The sequence below is a fragment of the Stegodyphus dumicola genome, chromosome X1, assembly GCF_044657685.1.
Source record: "Stegodyphus dumicola isolate Sdum_Otavi_A_Nest chromosome X1, ASM4465768v1".
Lineage (NCBI taxonomy): Eukaryota > Metazoa > Arthropoda > Arachnida > Araneae > Eresidae > Stegodyphus > Stegodyphus dumicola.
In genome coordinates, this window is record NC_140780.1 from 52,009,397 (window position 1) to 52,028,966 (window position 19,570).

The window sequence follows — 19,570 nt, forward strand, 5'->3', positions numbered from 1 at the left end:
TTTTAATGCACATGAAATGATGAACTATACCTAACCAAATGCAATAAAGTCAATTCAACTAAAGAACTTTTATATGAAAAACTGCATGATACAAATAAACATACGGTTTGTTATCTAAAAACTGAATTTGAATTTGAAAGTAATATAAATATGTCCTACTTCTAATAAAAGATGAGATAAAAATTCACTGTGATCCACCAAAATGTTTTCCAGATTCTTTTGGAATCCACTTTCTCTAACAACTCCAGTGTTTGTAGAATGTGATTTACTAAATGAATGGCTCGCAGATGCTTCCTGTGTTACACTACTACAAGTTGATTCATCAACTGAAAAATGGAAATACATAAATAACTGCAAAATTTGAATAATTTATAACTCAAAATTTTATGTTCAAAATATGGGAAAAGATTAAATTACACATATACACATACATGCACAAACAGGAGCTTCAAAACAGTGTTTGGTTGTTGCTGTATTTCAAAGTTTGACAGTATGAAAATATTTTGAACACAAACTTATTCAAAATACAATGTTTCCACAATCATACTAATTCTGCCATTGTGTATGGCTGAAAAAAAATGTTTCTAAAATACTTAATTTTTAATCTATTATCATTACATAGTTTCTCTTTCTAGATATTTGTTAAAAAAGTGAACAAATTTCATTCAACAGCTATCTGAAATCCAACTTCTTCAATTAGCACATTCATCTAAAGTAAGAATACATCGTTAGCAATTTAATTACAGTGGCAATGTTTAATGATTATAAGCCTTAAAGAGATGCCTTCATGGAAGTCTTTCTCAAGGAAACACGCACATTCATATTACACTTGGAGGAAGCAAAAAACTGTCATTCACCTAAGTTGCATCTCAGCTAAGTTATTTAATTAAGTGCCTAGGGTAAAGGTCCAGGAAAAACTGAATATATATATATATATATATATATATATACTTATATAATAATAATTTATTTCCTAAACAGTATTGATTAATTGATTATATTATCTCCTAAGTTTAATTAAAGTAGAATTATTTTAAAGGTGTGAATCCATACTGGTAAGTTATATTTTGAAAGATGTTTTGAAGTAATTTGAAAGCAAAATGTTAATAATGTTTTAACGGGGACTGGAGTTAAATCATCATGAAGAATAAAATTTCAATTGTAAAAGGAAAAATTAAAAACATGTAATCATTACTAATTCAGAAGTCAAACAACAAATGTAATCATTGTCATTGATTGGAAATTAGTTGACTTTTCAAGGGGAACAAACCAACTCCCGTTCAATGAACAATAATTGACAAAAATACGTAAATACGAAAGTGTTTCATCTTTACTCGAGTTATAAGTTAAAGCCAAACCGGCAATTCTAGTCAGGCCAAATATTTCCGCGAATAGAAGGAATTATGAACCAATGCTGATACTCAAAGAACTTATTCTTATGAAGCATTTTAGTCAATTCAATTTGGAGTAAAAATCAATTACTGTAGAGAAATCCTAATTAACTCGAGTAACCGTCCCCGACACTTTCATGTTTATGCATTTGAGTACTATATTATTTGTAGAAATTAAACATTGGAAATTGTCATTATGAAATCGAATTCAAAGTAAAGTTGAAATAAACATAGAAGATTACAAAATAAGATAAATAATGCAAACTTTGTAAAAACAAATCAAAGACAATATAAAAATAATATAGAAAATAATATAAATAAGATCAGTGAATGTACAAGAAGATATAAAGGCCAGAAAAGGTATTAAGTAACTTACATTCTTTCTAGTGGGGGAGTTGGCAAAGTGTTCTCTTCGTGTCTGACTCATAAGTGTAAGGTGTCCGAAAATTCTTAGCAGCAGTGGGGGCTTTGAATAATATCAGTCGGTAAGACTTGGGTGAAGTAATTTATGGCAGTGGGTGGGGCTTGGAATTCTTGAGGGATGTATTATGTGGAGTTCTTATCTGAGTGAGACTGTCTGTTAAGATTTTTTTGAAAATACTAGTGAATGGAAATTAATTAATTTCTGGCTAATTGTCGTGTCGCAATGATTAAGAATTTAAGAAAGGAAAAAGGAATTTTCACTGTCCAAGAGCTAATAGACAGACTAAAGGCATGAAATAGGCCCATTTTTTTAGTAACAGTATAGTAACAGTATAAGTCTGAAGACAATTAGCTTTTTACAATATATACAATTGAGTAATTTAATTACACTATATACAAATCCTTCAACTGACAGTCATCCAACTTATACCTTATTATTAGCTTTTTACAATATATACAATTGAGTAATTTAATTACACTATATACAAATCCTTCAACTGACAGTCATCCAACTTATACCGCCTTCTGAGGTTTAGGAACAAATTATCATATCCCTATCAGTTAAATGATTTAGAGTGAGTATTTAATGTCTACTCTTTTAAGGCAATGGTTGATAAATTGAATGGGAATTAGATTATTTTTGAGAATTTTAATAAGGATCAAAATTTCGCGTTGTAAATCTATTGTATCTGTGCATATAATTTTAATTCATTGTATTTGATTAATTATAGTATTGTTAATTACTTTTTTGGATATGTTGGAGTTCCAATTTATTAATTTGTTAGTATTGAAATTAAAGTTTCTTGTTTTGTCAAAAAGTAAAATTTTTTTGTAGTTAATGATTTGAAGATCTAGAAAGTCTATGCTATTTTGTGAATTATTTGTTTTATTAAGTGTAAGACAATTCGGATAAATTTCGGAGTGTTCAATTTTACCAAAATTATTAATTGTAATAAGGTCATCAATATATCTGTCGGTGTGTTTGTAGTAATTTAACTTTTGTGGTTGTAGATTTTTTTGGAAGTTAAATTCTTTAACAAATAAAAAGATATTACAGATCGAGGTGCTGGAATGTAAGCCCATTGGCAATCCTCTGACTTGTTTAAAAAGTTGATTTTGAAACTTGATATAGTTATGAAAAAGTGTGCATTTTAGGTAGGTTTTCCATTTGTCAAGAGTCATGATATTGAGCATATTAGGGAAAAGTTTAGGTAGATCAAGTAGGCTGGTATAGATTTCTTCTAGAGGAAGTGAGGTATATAAGTTTTCAAAATCATAGCAGTTAATGTTTTGGATGTTAATGGTTTGAATGGTATTAATGACAGGAGTGTTATTATGAATGATCCAGCAGTAGTTATGATTATTGTTACAATCATTGAAAATAAATTTACAGATTTTATTAAGTTGAATTGAAAAATAATAGTCTACATTTTTCTTGTAATTATTAGTTCCATTAGCTATAAATCTGAATTTTAATGGTGTTTCATGGAATTTGGGAATCGCATAAAGATTTGTAAATCTGTTGTAGTTTGCATTGAAATATTGAGTTTCTTATGAAAAGTTTTAATCCTGTTTATTATAGATGTTTCTGTAAGGTTGGCCAATTGATAAGTAGTTGCGTTGAGAAGTTCTTTATGAACAACTTCAGCGTAGAATTGTTTTCATATAATGCTAAAGTTATTAGTTGCTTTATCTATTTTTGTAATAGTAAAAAGCTGTTTTAATTTATTAATATCTGATGTAAGTTGCGACCAATTCAGTGTATTTTTAAACTTGAGGTGACTGATTTCGGTGGATATGCGTTGAAGAATTTTAGCTTTCCATTTTAAGAAGGTATCTATGGGTAAATTCAGTTGATAGCTTGCTTTAACTATAAATTCGTTGATGTTGTTTTCGAAAGTCTTGTAACAGTAATTTGTAGTCATGTTTCTGACTGGTCTAAATTTTGTACCATAACTCATTAGTGTTTTTAGTTGATGGTTTTGTATGATATTCAGGTTGCCAGTAATTATGTGCTGGTGATGAGAATCTACGTAATTGCTGTAAATTGGTGTCTTACAATGTCATTCTGCTGTTTCATCTATTTCATGGTGGTTAGTGAGCAAGTTGCTTAAGGTCCTTTGATATTTAAATGCAATCATTGGTATTGTGTCAACTGCAGGGAAGTAATCTTTACAATCTCTGATGATTCTTGAGAAATGAATATTGTCAAACTGTGGATGCAGAAAATTGACTTTAAAATAAATTTTGCGTTGAGTGAGACTATTAGAGAGTCTGAAAAGACTAAAATCAAGAATCATGTCTTTAATGATTTGTATGTCATCGTAGCTTTCTTGAATGAATTTTTTTAGTTTGATAAGGAATTTATTATTACAGGAGTGTAACCGGTTGAGAAGTTTCTTGGGAAAGTAGTCCGAGTCAAAAAAACATTTCAATTGTTTTTTCAATGCAAATGTAGATAAAAATCTCGCATTATTTTTTATTTTGCTTCCTCTTTTTCCTCTCTGCGTTTTGTTGCTGTAGAGCTTAAATTGGCTGAAAATAGACTTCTTAGAAGTATCTCTATGACTATGTATATAAGTGTTAAGTCCATATGGATAAAGTGAACGTTGTTTTAGTATATAGAGAGATTCCTGAAAAATTCGTGTTTTGTGATTGGGTATTATATCTAGTATCTGAAGTTGAATAGAGTTGAAGTCATGGTGTTTAAAGTGTTCTAATTCTGCTGTATTGAGTTGTGATGGTGTACTTATTTTAATGCTATTTTTTTGTGCGTTGAATTTTTTGATTTGAGCTCTATGGTTATTGATTCGAAAGTTAAGATTGTTTTTAGTCTGTTCTATATATTTAATATGTCAAGTACCGCATGTAATCATGTAAATACAGTTAAATGTTTTTCATAGAAATTGTTTTTTGGGTTTACCTGTAGCAAGCATGCCATTAAATTTTCAAGTTTGTCATCTAGTGGAATGACATTTAATGATTTCAATATGAGATAAACTAGCAAGATATAAAAGTAAGGAGGCTGCTAACCTTCAATACAGTAAAGTTTTTGTATAAGAACTTTAAAACTTAAAAAAGAATGGAGAAAATATATATTAAGTGGGTACATTAGGTAAGAGATAAATAGCACTAATAGCTGCTATTTAGCATATCAAATGTTGTATGATCTTAAATCCATTTAGTGCGAAAACAAGTTATTACTTATTATTACAATTGAAATTTTATTCTTCATGATGATTTAACTCCAGTCCCCATTAAAACATTATTAACATTTTGCTTTCAAATTACTTCAAAACATCTTTCAAAATATAACTTACCAGTATGGATTCACACCTTTAACCCTTTGCGACACGCATATTTAAAATATATTTTAATCTTTAAAAAAATGCCTTAGAATAAGTCAGATGGACTTACTTAAGTGCCTTTAAGGCTTGAAAAAAATTCTGCGCTTTTATTTTTTACGGTGAAAGGTGGGATACCGTTTGTCCCACCATGCAACTAGCACATGTCTTATAGCATATTGGTGTATAGCAGGAAAAAAAATCATATGTGGAATGAATAAACAAAATAAAGCGTGCATTCTAAAATATTCATAATAAACACACTAAAATGCATTTTGTACTTTTTGCATATATGCATGACTTGTAAAATTTTGCATATGCACATTTTGCATATAGTATATATTTAATATTTTTAAATTTTAGGAACAAAAGAAAATATTTTCTTGAATATTATTTTAAGATTAAAATTTGATACTCGTACATATGATACTAAACAAAATGTTAAAATTGGCACTTGATTCAAAAACATTTATATATGATTAAAATCGAAAAAAAAATAATTTTTCACGAAACTTTGAAAAACATGTTGTTTTATTCTTTTGTAAGCATAGAGGCACTTCACATGTTTCACACATCCAAAATGTTCGTCGTTCTTCTTTCGATATGCTGCAATATGCACATCTTCTCCTGCTTGTTCTCTTTGGCGTTTTACTTACATTTTTTAGTCTTTTTTCTGGTTGTACGGACGGGATTTTAGTTTTTATTTGAACTGGGGATTTCAGTTTTCTTTTCAGCTCTTTCTTGCCTGCAAGTGCCATTAGACCTTCTATAACTGAGAGAAGAAAATCTTTCATTGTTTTTACATCATGATCAGGTTCGCGAACAAACTTGAATAAATGTGTTTACTATACTCGCATCTAAAAAGTAAAAAAAAAATCATGTGCCACCATTTCTTGCTTTCGCGGTCTATTTCATATAGTCTGTCAGTTGATCAATCAGTCGACATATCCCATATTCTTATTGCATGGAATAATGCTGTTTGGGCACAGTACGATTTTTTTTTTTTTTTTTTGGGCTTTCCATCTCGCTCTTTTCTATTAATTTCTTTCATCTCAGTTGCCTTTTCCAAGCAAGACAGGATAGAAACGGATCTTTTATCCTTCCATTTTATGCAATAAATTGAATCATTGCTAACTGAAAAGTCTATATATTCTCTTGACATAAATTTGTCTTTTAAAATTTGGGTAGATACTTCCGATCCATATTTACAGTGCCACATGCATAGATGGGTCTGTGTCTTTAAAAAGCGAAACAAATTATAACTACTTCCCTTTCTTCTTCAGCAATAACTTCAACCTCAGTTATTCTCTCTTGGATTTCAATTTCATCTGAATCAGAACTGACATCTGAAGCATTTGAGTCACAATCGGATGGCAATTTAGCAAAAAGATCCAAAGCTTCCTGAGTTGTTAATTTTTTTTCTAGACATTTTAGCACATCAGAGCATACAACGGATGTAAAAGAGCGCACAATCACGAAAAAAGTAGATGCGAAAAAGAAAAGAAAAAATAATCGTGAGTGCTGCCATCTATTGAGTGGAAATTCAAGTGTGTGGTGGGACAAATTTTAACCCACTTATTTCAACTGCAAAATTAATGTTATAAAATATTGAATCCAATTAAGATTTTTGAAAATAAAATACCTTTGAATATTAAAAAGAATCATACATATCATAAATTGTATACCAAAATTTTTAAAATATGGAAAAATGCGAGATACATGGATATCACTCTTGTGATCCTATTTTGAATATTTTTTGCTTATAAACTTAAGCCCTGGTATAGTAGTAACATATACTGAGAAAAATAATAACTAAAATAGATTACTTTTAAAAGATTAGAAAATTTCTAACGGAAATTGTTAACTGAGAAAATAAATATTAATTAGGTGGGACATATATTAACCCACCATGCCGCAAAGGGTTAAAATAATTCTACTTTAATTAAACTTAGGAGATAATATAATCAATTAATCAATATTGTTTAGGAAATAAATTATTATTAACTTACTTTGCAGCAATTGCGCAAGTAGTAATAACTTGTTTTCGCACTAAGTGGATTTAAGATCATACTTATATAATATATATATGCATACATACATACATATCATCGACCTCGCGTTTGGCACATAATAATCATTTTTGGTTTTGCACCAAAAAAATCTCGCTCACTCACTCATTCATATATATATATATATATATATATATATATATATATATATGTGATGTACCAGCTTTAGTCGTAACTTAAATTATCAGATGATAAGTTTTAAAAAAACAGGACCCATTTATTATCATTCAGTAGAAATAGAAGTTACAAAATCAGATACCCAGAGTAAATAAAAAGAATTACTAATAACTTTTTGTATGAAGTTTACTGCATCGTGACACTTAAGAAAAAGCCCCCGATATTCTTTTGCGAGTCTTTTTATAGCCTCTGGAAAGGCAGAGCTTCCAAGAAATGACGCCAGCCTCGTCAGCCAATCCAGTTCGTTTTAAATATTACCAGAACATTCCATAACTGTACGAGTAGAAACGGCGGGAAAAACATCGACTACAGGGCTGTGGATTTATTCCCACGTACTTTCAAATAAGAAACCGTCGCCATTAAAAATGAAAAGAACATACAGTTAGAATTTTAAGCATATTCTTGACTATGGAATTTTATTATTACAAATATATATGTATGTATACACATATATATGTATGTATACATACACGCATATGTTTGCATTTTTTCTTAAAATAACCTTAGTAATAATAAAAAATAATAATTTTATTCAAATTTCATTTTAAATAATTGCTACAGTTTATTCACTACAGTGGACGGCATGCATATACGTACGTACATGCATACAAATCTCTTTCCAACCATTTATTGTCATTGCATTTGAAATCATTTCATGCCTTGTTTGCAGTGATCATTACCATTTTCTAAATGGTAAATCTACAACTGACATGTACATAGAGATCCCCCAAAATACCTTTATTTCGTCGATTGTGATTGAATTCATTTTGCTACGATTTTGTAACCTGTACCTATTGGATTCAAATGTCAAATGTTCTAGAAATTCCTTGCCAAACATAAACATTTCCAGTGGTGTTTTGGCTTGATAAGCAGTACATTTGGGTTTCAATTCAGTCTTTTCGGTAGATCTTTATCTACCCACTCCATAATTTTTTCAAACTGACATTTAAAATAAAATGTCTAAAATTACTAATTATGAATAAAAAACGGCAGAATAAAAATGTAAGCAATATTATGTATCGTTTACTATGAGAAATTGTACTAACTTGGAAACAGAAGTAGCAGCCATTTCCCAAATAGCAATGCTTTACTTAGTGATGCTATACAGCCATCTATGATCAACATGATGGATAAATAATACTAGAAAAGTTAATGTCAGGTAGCAGGATAAATATGACATTAAAAGATGAATGGAATGTATAAAATTATTTAACTTTAGGTTTTGAATTCCTTTGCAACTTAACATTCACTTTTTACTTTATTTGTCACTATGAATGTAAATATTAATGCTAAGTAATTGCTTCTAGAATATTCAAAAGCAATCTGCAATATTCCCTAACTTCGTTCATTATTTTTGTACTTGTAATAGAATATATTAGAGATTTTGCCCTCTTTTATTACATAACTGCAATTTAATGAATATATATATGAATCTGGAATCAACAAGCTTGAAATTACATGCACAAAATTTCATATTTTCATAACAATTTTCCAAACAAAATCCATTTTGGTTAATGTTTTGTCATTAACTGTAACACCACCTCTAATGATATAAAAGTACAGAAAGATAATTAAACAAATGTTTGATGTGTCTTGATTAACTATTCATTGACCAAAAAGCATATTTATCTGAAAATAATATCCTGAGAGAGAAATAGCTGTTTAAAAAAATCTAAGATAGATATTTTAGGTAGATAGAATAGCATACTTGCCAACCTATGACACTCAAAAATCAGGAGATTTTTCACAATGTTAAAAAGACTTTTTAAATGATAAAATTATAGTTTTTAATAAAGAATGAACTTTAAGTAGTAACTAATTCTTAAATGCAAGCAACACAAAAATACCTTACACATAAAAAAATTTTTACTACACGCATCGTTTAAGAAAAAAAAAAAAAAGGGGGGGGGGACTCTTTAATCAGTTTTCGTACAAATGTTATAAACAGTGGCAGATTTTGCTTTCTTTAAGAAAGAAACTTTATCATTGTGTTCACAGCAATTGCCACGTAGGCCTGCTTTCGCTGATAAAAGTTTTTCTAATGTGCCTAATATTAGATCTAAATTTAGTCCTCGTTTTCGCAACAACACTGAGGATCCTCTCACACTCTGCATTACTATAGGGAACTGTCAAGATGACCAACACAATTCTAGACAGTTCACTATATTTTAAAATTCCATCAGCACCTTTCAGTTTTGCAATTAAACTCCACTGGGTGTCAATCGTAGCTGATTTTATAACTTCATCCAAGTTTTCTAATTGTAAACTGCTGTTATGCAGCTGTTGGAACTGTTTTAATTTTTCCTTCCTTTTAGAAATCCTTTCAAGATAATAATAAATATCAACAATGAGTTCATCCACATTTATTGGTAAAGAAGTTGCCCCTTTTTCAGCTGCTAAATTTAAGAGGTGACAGGTGCACCTCATAATCTGAATTTTCCTTTCTTAAGATGCCTGCAACACCAGCCTTCCAAGCCTACAAATACTGGTGCATTATCGGCACCAAGTGCTAAGCAATTATCCAGAGTGCCTGCAGTTTTCTTTTAAAGTTTTAATAATTAGCTGTGCTATATTAAAGCCTGTGAAATGTCCTTATAAAGTGGGAACATAAAGTAAACTGCACTCAATTTCTGAAGACTCTGGATCAAAAAAAGAAACAACAATTGGATACAGTTTTGAATCGGTACTATTGCTTCCATCAGTAGAGAGGCAGACCGGAGCTGTTTTAATGCAATCAATAACTGAAGATTTATTTTTCAAACCCATTTCTTTAACAATTGCACCTGTTTTGATTCTTGCACCTTGAGTATTTCTTGGCGATTTCACTATCGGGAAACATTTTTCTAAATAAAGCTGCAGCGTGATCCGATGCATTCAGTAGCAGGTTGTGCTCCAGTAAAAAGGCAGAGAACAGACATTCTGCATTAATAACTTTTTGGTCCTTTGTTTCCGAAGAAAAATTTAATTTTTCGTTTTTTTTCAAAACAACTCATGTTATCCTTGTGTTTTTGTGTACGCATATGTTTGAGAACATCCGCCCTTCCAACATACGAAATCGAAAAATCGCAACGACAGGTGGTACACATCGCAAATTTATTACATTTCCTTGAGGAAATAACGGAAGGAAAGTCAACTGTGTACGATTTTTGAAACGTACACGAGTATTTCACCTTTCTCGCAGACGTAACAAAAGATGATAATTTCTAAAACTATTTCCCTAAGCCACGTGTACTCACACAACTCAGGACAAAATGAACAAAATAACTAAAAAGAACGTCCAAATAACATCTTGCTTTGTCCTCATTGGCTAATATATGCCAGCTGACACACAGTGGAGCTCGAAGCCTACTGGAGAACTGGAGAATGACGTTTCTGGATACGTATAATGCTCTCACTCACAAAGCAGAAGCTATCTGATTCGCAAGGTTTTGTTTTAGATATAATGTAGAGAAAATTCAATTGCTTTCAGATGTCCAAAAGCACTTTTTTTTATTCATATAACAAAGTATTAAGCCAAGTTGCATAAAAATCGTGAGAAATATTAAGAATAAGAAAAAGTCGGGAGAAATATATTGTAAATCGGGTTGGCGGGAGAGTGGTTGAAAATCGGGAGTCTCCCGCCTAAATCGGGAGAGTTGGCAACTCTGGAATAGTCATATTTTTTTTTAATTTATCACTAACACTGTCTTCAGAAATGCTACTCAGATGTTCTGATATGCTTTGCTACCAAAACCACAAGTGAAATGCTGAGGTTACATGCCAACAGACTGGGTTTGAGCAGAAGAGTTAAGGAAAAACTACAAGACAAAAGTTGCTAGCTTAATGATTAATGATTCCATGATGTGTAAAAAAGCACTTGTTAGTAATTTTGTTTGCACTCCATGGAAACATTAATCGGAAATACCTCCACAAAAACATAGAATGTTCTGTATTTAATTTATAAAAGATATAATAGACATTTTATTAATTAGACTTTTTGCCTTGCAGGGACTATTTAAGAAGTCTGAATTGATATTTACAGAATTATCTTACACCCAATTTGCACAAATTTCCTATTCTACTTTATTTTTAGAAACGACATAACTATACCAATTTATGTTGTGAAAGGTATTCACTTTGTGGAAATTAAAAAAAAAAAAAAAAAAAAAAAAAAAAAAAGAGGATAAATACTATAATCTGACTATTAATGCAATCTCTTGGTCTCTATACTTATATTTGAGAAACTTTTATACTCTTTATGAAAAAATAAAAATACAAGACATCTGAGTCTCAAATAACAAAAATTGACCCGTACATTCAATTTCAAAATTTGCAGTTTTTGATATCATTTTCAACTTGCTTCTAGGGATCAGTTTATCAAGTTAGAATAATTTGAAGAAATATGTTTAAATGGAATATAACAAAAAAAATTAGCATTATTTAATACATATAAAAGAAAATTATGTAGTGTTCACATTAGATTTTTTTATTAAGTATAGAAAATAATTTTAGAAGATTTATTATTTTGTTCAGAGGTCAAGCTATTATGTTCTTCAAATTTTGACTCTAGTTACTTAATAACTGGAAGATTCCCCTACCAAAAAAACTCTATATTACATTTACCATTATTTTGATTGATAAAGTATTATTTAATAATATTGTATCTAGACACAAATTTGAATTTACTACAATCATTTAAATTATCGATTTGTACGTAGCAGAGAAGAGCTAATTTATTTGAAATGACATTCCCATGCCTATCATTGGTACATAAAGGCATACATTAATAGTTTATGTTATGCTTACTGCATACTGTTAATGTTCCTAAAATTATCAAGAGTTTAAAAAGCAATGTGCGAAATTATTTCTAGTTTACGTCCAAAGTTGTGTTTTTATTAGTACGTTTTAAACAGAGAAAAACAAACAGTTACGTGTAAATAGGAGGCTCACCAGAGCAATAAAAACAAGCAGGGGCAGGAAAGATAATCAATGAGGAGTCTTTAACCATTCTTATATCAAATATAGCATACCATAGCATATATTGCTTATAACCACTCCCTTTTCACTTCTTAAAATTAAGAAAACGACAAACACAGCAGTAATTCAAAGAATTTAATTACATTCATTTCCATCATTAATTTGACCTCATTACATTTTACTCATTACAAAATTTTAATTTTGTTCTTCTTGCACTAAATCTTGATGAGTGTTATGTTTTTGAACAAAATGCAAGATATTTTAAGTAAAAATTTGGAACCATTCAGATTTCTTAACACACTTCTAATTCCAGACTTTATGGATATGTGTGTGTATGTAAAAAGGAAAATATTTTTCATATATATATGCAAGATATAATAAAATACGATGACTATGTTAAGAAACGATTAGCAACCTCAAAACTAACTATTCTAAATTTAGCGTTCTCGTCCCTTAGTTCATCCTTGCTCCCAAATTCGATATCTTTCCAAATTACATAACACTATTTGGAAAAGGTAACTAAAACTAAAATTAACTAATCATGTCTTAGCTTTACATACGCACATACGAAATATAAATACTGAGTCACGAGAATTAGCTTTCTTCTTTTCCCTGACTTCTGCCACGCAGACAACTCTGCGCCGCTATGCTTTGCTGTCTAAAATGCTTATGTCGTACTTTTAAAACCGAAATACACAAAAATCTATTGAATTCAATGATGACTGAAAAATAATTTGTCTGCCAAAAGATGATTTGAAATGTGTAAAAATAAAGATGGTGATTCTTCAATTCAGTTTCATTAGCTGCTTCATCAAGCCTTTACCTCCAGTCACTACGACTATTGAATGTTAAAGTACCAGTGTCTCAGCAGTTCCCAGCTTCATTCTACAGCAAGATGGTGATCCATCCCATTGGCATAAAAACGTATGCCAGCACATGAATGATAGTCTACCCCTTTGCTGGACTCGCTGTGCTAGGTCACACAATATGCCATTGCTTTATCGAACACTGAGATGCCCAGATCTAACCCCTTGTGATTTCTTCCTATACGATTTTATTAAAGACTAAGCATTCGTTCCTCCTATTCTCCAGGACATACAACAACTGGATAACAGAAGTGCTTGAATCATTAACAAAGGCTATTCTATTACCAATGTGGCAGGAACTGGACTATGGCATAGATATTTGCCGTGTCACCAGACAGGCACACATAGAACATCTATAGAAACTTGGATACTATAGTTTCACTCTAAATTTGATTTATGAAAATAAAGTAATTACAGCATTCACACGTGTGCTTCTTGTCCTATTCAGTATGAAAACATCCTGTATATATATATATGCGTGTGTGTGTGTGTAGAACCAGAAAATCACACAAAACTTTCTGATTTAAATCTCCTGTCAAGCTGATGCTGAAAATGGATTGGAAGTCCTTTATAATTAGTGAAACAATTTTACAGTGGTGCAAATTTTAATATTACTTTCAACAGTTTAAAAAGATTTTCGTATGTAAATCACTTTAACATTTGCACGGTAACTTTTCTAAACTTAAAAATTGGTTACAGGATAACAGGCATTACATAAATTATGGCAATATGTGCATATACTGCAGAATCCATCTGAACACTAAATGAACTTAAATGAAAATTTAGATGTGTTGTAATGATATGAAAAATACTAATAAAATGGAAAGGATTAAAAATGCAAGTACCAATTTATACATACAATAATATAATGCTTATTTAATTAAATGCTAGATTTATAATTCACACAAAAAAGATATTTTCAGGAAATTGCCAGGGAGATCTTAAGCTGTATTTTTTTCTCGAAAATTTTCATATACAGTCAAAAGTCGTTAATCCGGACTCGTCGGGACTTCGGCGATTCCGGATTATCGATTTTTCCGGATTATAGATCATCAGTTTAAATCTGGTAAACTAGCATGCAGAAATTATAAAATTAAAAATATGAAACCGTAATTTACGAAATAAAGAACAATTATGATCTAAAGGGTATCAAAATTTACAAAAAAAAAAAGAGCTTAATATTTATTTGTTTACTTTATTAAACATTTCTTTTAATGTAAGTTGTTTAAGTTGCTTCGTTTTTTATGTGATAATATATTCTCTTTAATTCTATAAACAGACATAATTTCTTGTTCAGTAACAAAATTCCGCTGTTCAAGTCCTATAATTGCTGTGTCGAGAATACCGACTAATTTGTCAATCGAAATTTTTTGTTTTCAATAACCTCTGTCACTTTCTTCGCTATCGGAAGCAAATTATAATGACGATGCATTTGATTTAAATCATATCAAAGACAGAGTACATCGAGATGAAATACTACATTGAGTAAGCAATTATAAGCCAAATAAAATAAAGACATCTGCCCTTAAGATAAGGATAGTGCTGACAGATCAACTTCCAATTCATTGCACGCCGCCGCGCGTTAAAGATAAACAAAGTTTAGATAAACAAACGTTAAAGTTTAGATAAACAAAGGATATGGCTTTATCCATTTTTTGCAGCAATTCCACTTTTTGTTTAATGGACTCCGAAAGATACTTTCGCTTTGTATATCCTTTACATATTAGTAAATATATATCGAAAATTCTATTTGACATAATCGAAAGTTCAAAGCAGTCTGCAAAAAATAATAATCCGGATCCAATTCGAAGATTAAGGAACAATGCAACCTGCTACAGTAACTGAAATAGATAATTAGATAATTTTAGCTTAGCTTATCCCGTCCGTTATACGTTAAACGCGCTTTCGTAAACGTATTTTGCGCACGCGCAAATTCGCAGCGGTAAATGTCTTACGCGCATGCGTCAATGCGACGCATGCGCAGAAAGTTTGTAGCTTTGAGGTCCGGATTATAGATCATTCTGGATTATGAGTGTCCGAATTAACGACTTTTGACTGTACATCACACGTCATAAAATTTCACAGTTTGCCTTACAACCACTTTGTGGTCTTCGCCATCTTTTACTCATGATACTATCTCAGTTAGAATATATGATTACACCTGGAAAAAAAACATTTCAATGCAGTCAATGCATTTGCTTTTCTAAGACATTTCTAACAGCACTGCAGCAGTTGCATGTTAACATGAATGTTATTAGCAACTTTTCAAACTCGGCCTTTTTTTCTTTCTGCCAAAAGAAGATATTTGCCAATTATTAAAATATTTAAGGTGTGTATATAGGAGTAAAACAGTCAAACTGTTTGCAATTTCTAGGGCATTTAACTGCTTAGCAGTAATAGTGCTTAGTGCTTAGCAGTACAGATCCAAAACATGTCACATTTTTCACGGAATTCTTCTTTTTTATTTATTTATTTTCTTCATTTTACATTTGTAAGTACAAAAATGTTACCAAAATTAACATATCTAACATTTTTAAGCCACTTTTCCACTGCAAACAAAATAATAATGTTTTCCCTAGAAGTTGTCTTTTCTTCCTACATGAGGGACAAAAAGGGAAATTACATTTAGGGTTGTGCACATAAAAAAATATAGTTGCTTAACAACTATTTTAGATTAAAATTACTACAGTTACATTTATTTACACCCCCCCCCAAGATCTGACTTAGTGTTAGGCACCTTAAAACAAGCCATGAGGCAGAATTCAACATCACAGTCTGAACAAACACCTAGTCTCTCTTCTAATTCTCTTGCCATTTTTCTTTTTTTGTCTGTAAATACATACAGCACTATCTTGCAGGTCCTAATCCCCCCTGTAGGTGGAATCCCTTCTAAAATATGTCTTCCTGTAAGTCTCATTGGAGTTAGTAAACATCCAGGATGACCTTTTATTCTTCAATTGACTGCATGCCTTTCAATCAGATGATCAATAATATCACACTGAAAACTAAATTCGTATTTTTACCACCATGCCTTTTATAGAAAACAATTATTTCATAAACAGATGTCTAGAAGAAAAAAAATATGTAGTTACGTCCCTTCCTTTTTCTGATTATTCAAGTTCTTATTCATTTGATCTACACCACCCAAATGTGTTATTATACTCCATAACCACTTTCAGTTTCCATTTTATTTCATTCTTGGACATGGATATTTGACCCATTTCTGGGTTAAGAGACACTTCATTTTTGTAGTGCTGTAGGAACTTATTTTCTTTGAAGTTGCAGTGTTTTATACATATTGGTGCAACAACTAATATGGATATCTGCTATCTCAGGTGATAAAAAGAAGTTATCAGTTGTCAGACAGTATTCTTAATAAAATTTGTTGTGTAAGTGTCCTTAAAACTTGCAAAGATTTGTTCTTTGTAACTGCCATCGAACACATACCTTTTTTTTTTTTTTTTTTGTATATATGTTACCGTGAAAGACCAAAATTAGAGAACGTCGACTTTCACCGGAGAATATCAACATTCACCAAATACGTCGGTGAAAGACCGAATATTTCACTACATTCTTGTATATTCGGACCCTCACCAGTGTATGTCGACAATCACAGATATGCTCTGGTGAAAGTCGAAAAGAGAGGTCATAAAGTGCCATAATAGTTTAAGTTGTTGCAATAAATAAGATTTGAATCACATAATTTAGTAAGTTTTTTATTACTGTTATTTTATTTTCTCATTTAGAATGTACTGTATAATTAAGTAAGTTTTTAACTTCCATTATTTTCCTTTCTCATTTTGAATGCATTGTGTGTTTTAGGTTCTCATGTTCTTAAGTTCTTATTTCAAGTCTCAAGTGCGTTTATTCACGACTGAATTACGGGGAAGAAAATGTAATATTGTTATATGTTCAACATTCACCATTAGTACATGGTGAATGTCGACATTGACCGGTGTAAGTCAGAAATAAGAGTATTTGGAAAATATTTCGGACATACACCAAGAGACTATGTGAATGTTGACATTCACCGGTGAAAGTCGACATTCTCCAGATTTCGGTGTTTCACCGTAACATATATATTACTATTGGCCATACATAGCTAGACTTTCATTCACAAAGTATGTACACTTTTATTAAAAAGAATAAACACTTCAGTCAAATACATTAATTCCCATTCTTCCTCTGTGCAGTGTAACTCTCTGATCTACGGTAATTTCTCATTTTGGGGTTAATAGCATTTTGGAAACAAGTTTGCAAATGTTTTAGCAGAAGCCAGATCTTTACTAATTTTGGGTACTCATAACAGTTTATGTCAAATTCGTCATTATCTGAGAAATGTAAATATCTGTTAACTGGAAAAGATATGATATAACTCTGTGGGAAAAAATTGTGTAGATGCAGAATGCCCTCTATTTCAATACTACTCAACTCTGGCTTTTTATGAAACCTTGAAGAAAAATCAAGTAAAGAAATACTTGCATTTCATCTTTCAATATTGGTACCCATTTTCTACTTCTGGAATGACTACGAAGTACAGTGTTTTACAAGTAATGCTCAACATATCTGTTTCCAAAACAACAGAATCTAGTAAATAATCATCAATGAAAGCTTCATAAAACTGAAGTTTACCATAAATGATTATCAATATTAAAGCTAAAATTTAGATTTCCAGGGAATGTAAATCTAGGAGGCGGGTCAGGAAATTTATTACAAACATTAAAAAAAATCCCTTCCTTGACTGAAGACATTTGTACTACTATCAGAGTCATTAGCATCAAAGTCATCTAGAAAACTTTCATTGATCCTAGGCTCACTAACAGATATTTGAGACTGTGATTCTGAACCATAAGAAATTAACTGTATGCATTCTGAATCAACCATTATTTTATGATAAAAATAGTTTACACTACATGTACATCACTAACGTTATCAAATGATCAGCAAAATACATGCAAAAAGCTGAGTACTGAAAGCTATAAATTTACTGAATCATGGAAAAGACGTGAAACAAGCACACACTTTTTAGCCACTCAGAATAGAACACAATACAAACATATTTATAAACTACCATTCAATGGACAATTACTTACAATCCACATATAATTTGACATTAAAAAGTTTTTAAAAATGTGGGCAAAACAGTAAAAGTGACAGAGAAATGAGATTCTTCATATGTGTCCGAATAGCAAAGACTGAAAAGGGTACATGTGTAAGACAAGCAACAGGTTCAAATTAACCTAGCTGTTAACACATTTACACATTTTAATTTCTTGTTTGATTTAAATCACACAAAAAGTTAAAATTGTGTAAGATATACATATATAATTCCTCCTTTGAGCTGGTAATAAACCCTGTCTGGCTAACACCTTTGCAGTGGTCAACAAAGCGGTGTCCGATATACACTTTTTTAGAAGTTATTAATTAAACATGAATAACATATTTGCTGGCAGAGGAAAAAGACTGATTTAATGATATTTAATAAGCTTGTCATACAGAATTACCAGATTTAATTGAATGACATATACATCAACAGTATCAACCCATCATACTTGTATATTATTTTTCAAATAAGTAGCTTATAAACATTTAAATGAAAAGCAATTACATGCTGAGTATTGCCTTATTTTTTTCTTCAGTCCATGAATCATTGTTTAGTCAAAGCAAATATTTATTTTACAACAACTAACTAATCATCATAGAACTTATTTGCTCTCCTTGCGAGGCAAACAAAATTATGCATTTAGTTCAGGATCAACATTAAAAAAAAATAATTTAATTTTCTATTTTAATTTATATTAAAACAGGTTAGGTACTTGAGCAAACAAAAAAGAAGCCATGCAATCTTCTAAAAATAAAAGTATTCTTCATTTGTTTTATTTAATGTAAATAAAAGCTTTTGTAGCCACTTAAACTTTGCTAAAATAAATAGAATATAAACATATAATAATAACAAAATATTTAAAGAAGTATTTGGCCTAGAGTAAAAAGATGCCCTTATTATCTAAATTGGTTACAGTCTAATTAAATCTAAAAAATTGGAGTTCTGTATCAGTATCAAACATAAACTGCATGAGTATCCCTACCATCCAAATCAACTGGACTTGAAGGGGAAAATGACTCTTGATCCACATTGGCATTCAGATTAAATTCAGTGAATGCAGCAGATGACAGCCAAGATATTATTGCAGGTTCTAGGCATATTGTAGATCCACTGATATACAAAATAAAAGTTGGTCCTAAAACAGATCCACATACTCAGATACAAAAAGTCTAAAATATGTTAGAAATTACATATTCATGATTAGGATATTCGAAAAAATCACATATTGTTTCATGATATA

At 30.6% G+C, this 19,570-nt stretch overlaps 1 protein-coding gene across 3 annotated transcripts in view; it reads right to left on the bottom strand.

The window, feature by feature from the left end:
- Positions 1–19,570, bottom strand: part of Vps13B (vacuolar protein sorting 13B) — a 352,214-nt gene that overhangs the window by 232,269 nt on the left and 100,375 nt on the right. For all 3 annotated transcript variants that reach the window (XR_015038688.1, XM_085808080.1, XM_085808081.1), the window contains exons 14-15: positions 19,313–19,465; positions 160–326 (exon numbers count right to left, since the gene is read on the bottom strand). Coding sequence is in view for 2 of the 3 variants with exons in the window: in XM_085808080.1 (XP_085664206.1) it covers positions 160–326; positions 19,313–19,465 (320 nt within the window). In the remaining variant the exon portion in view is untranslated. The remainder of the gene's footprint in view (positions 1–159; positions 327–19,312; positions 19,466–19,570) is intronic.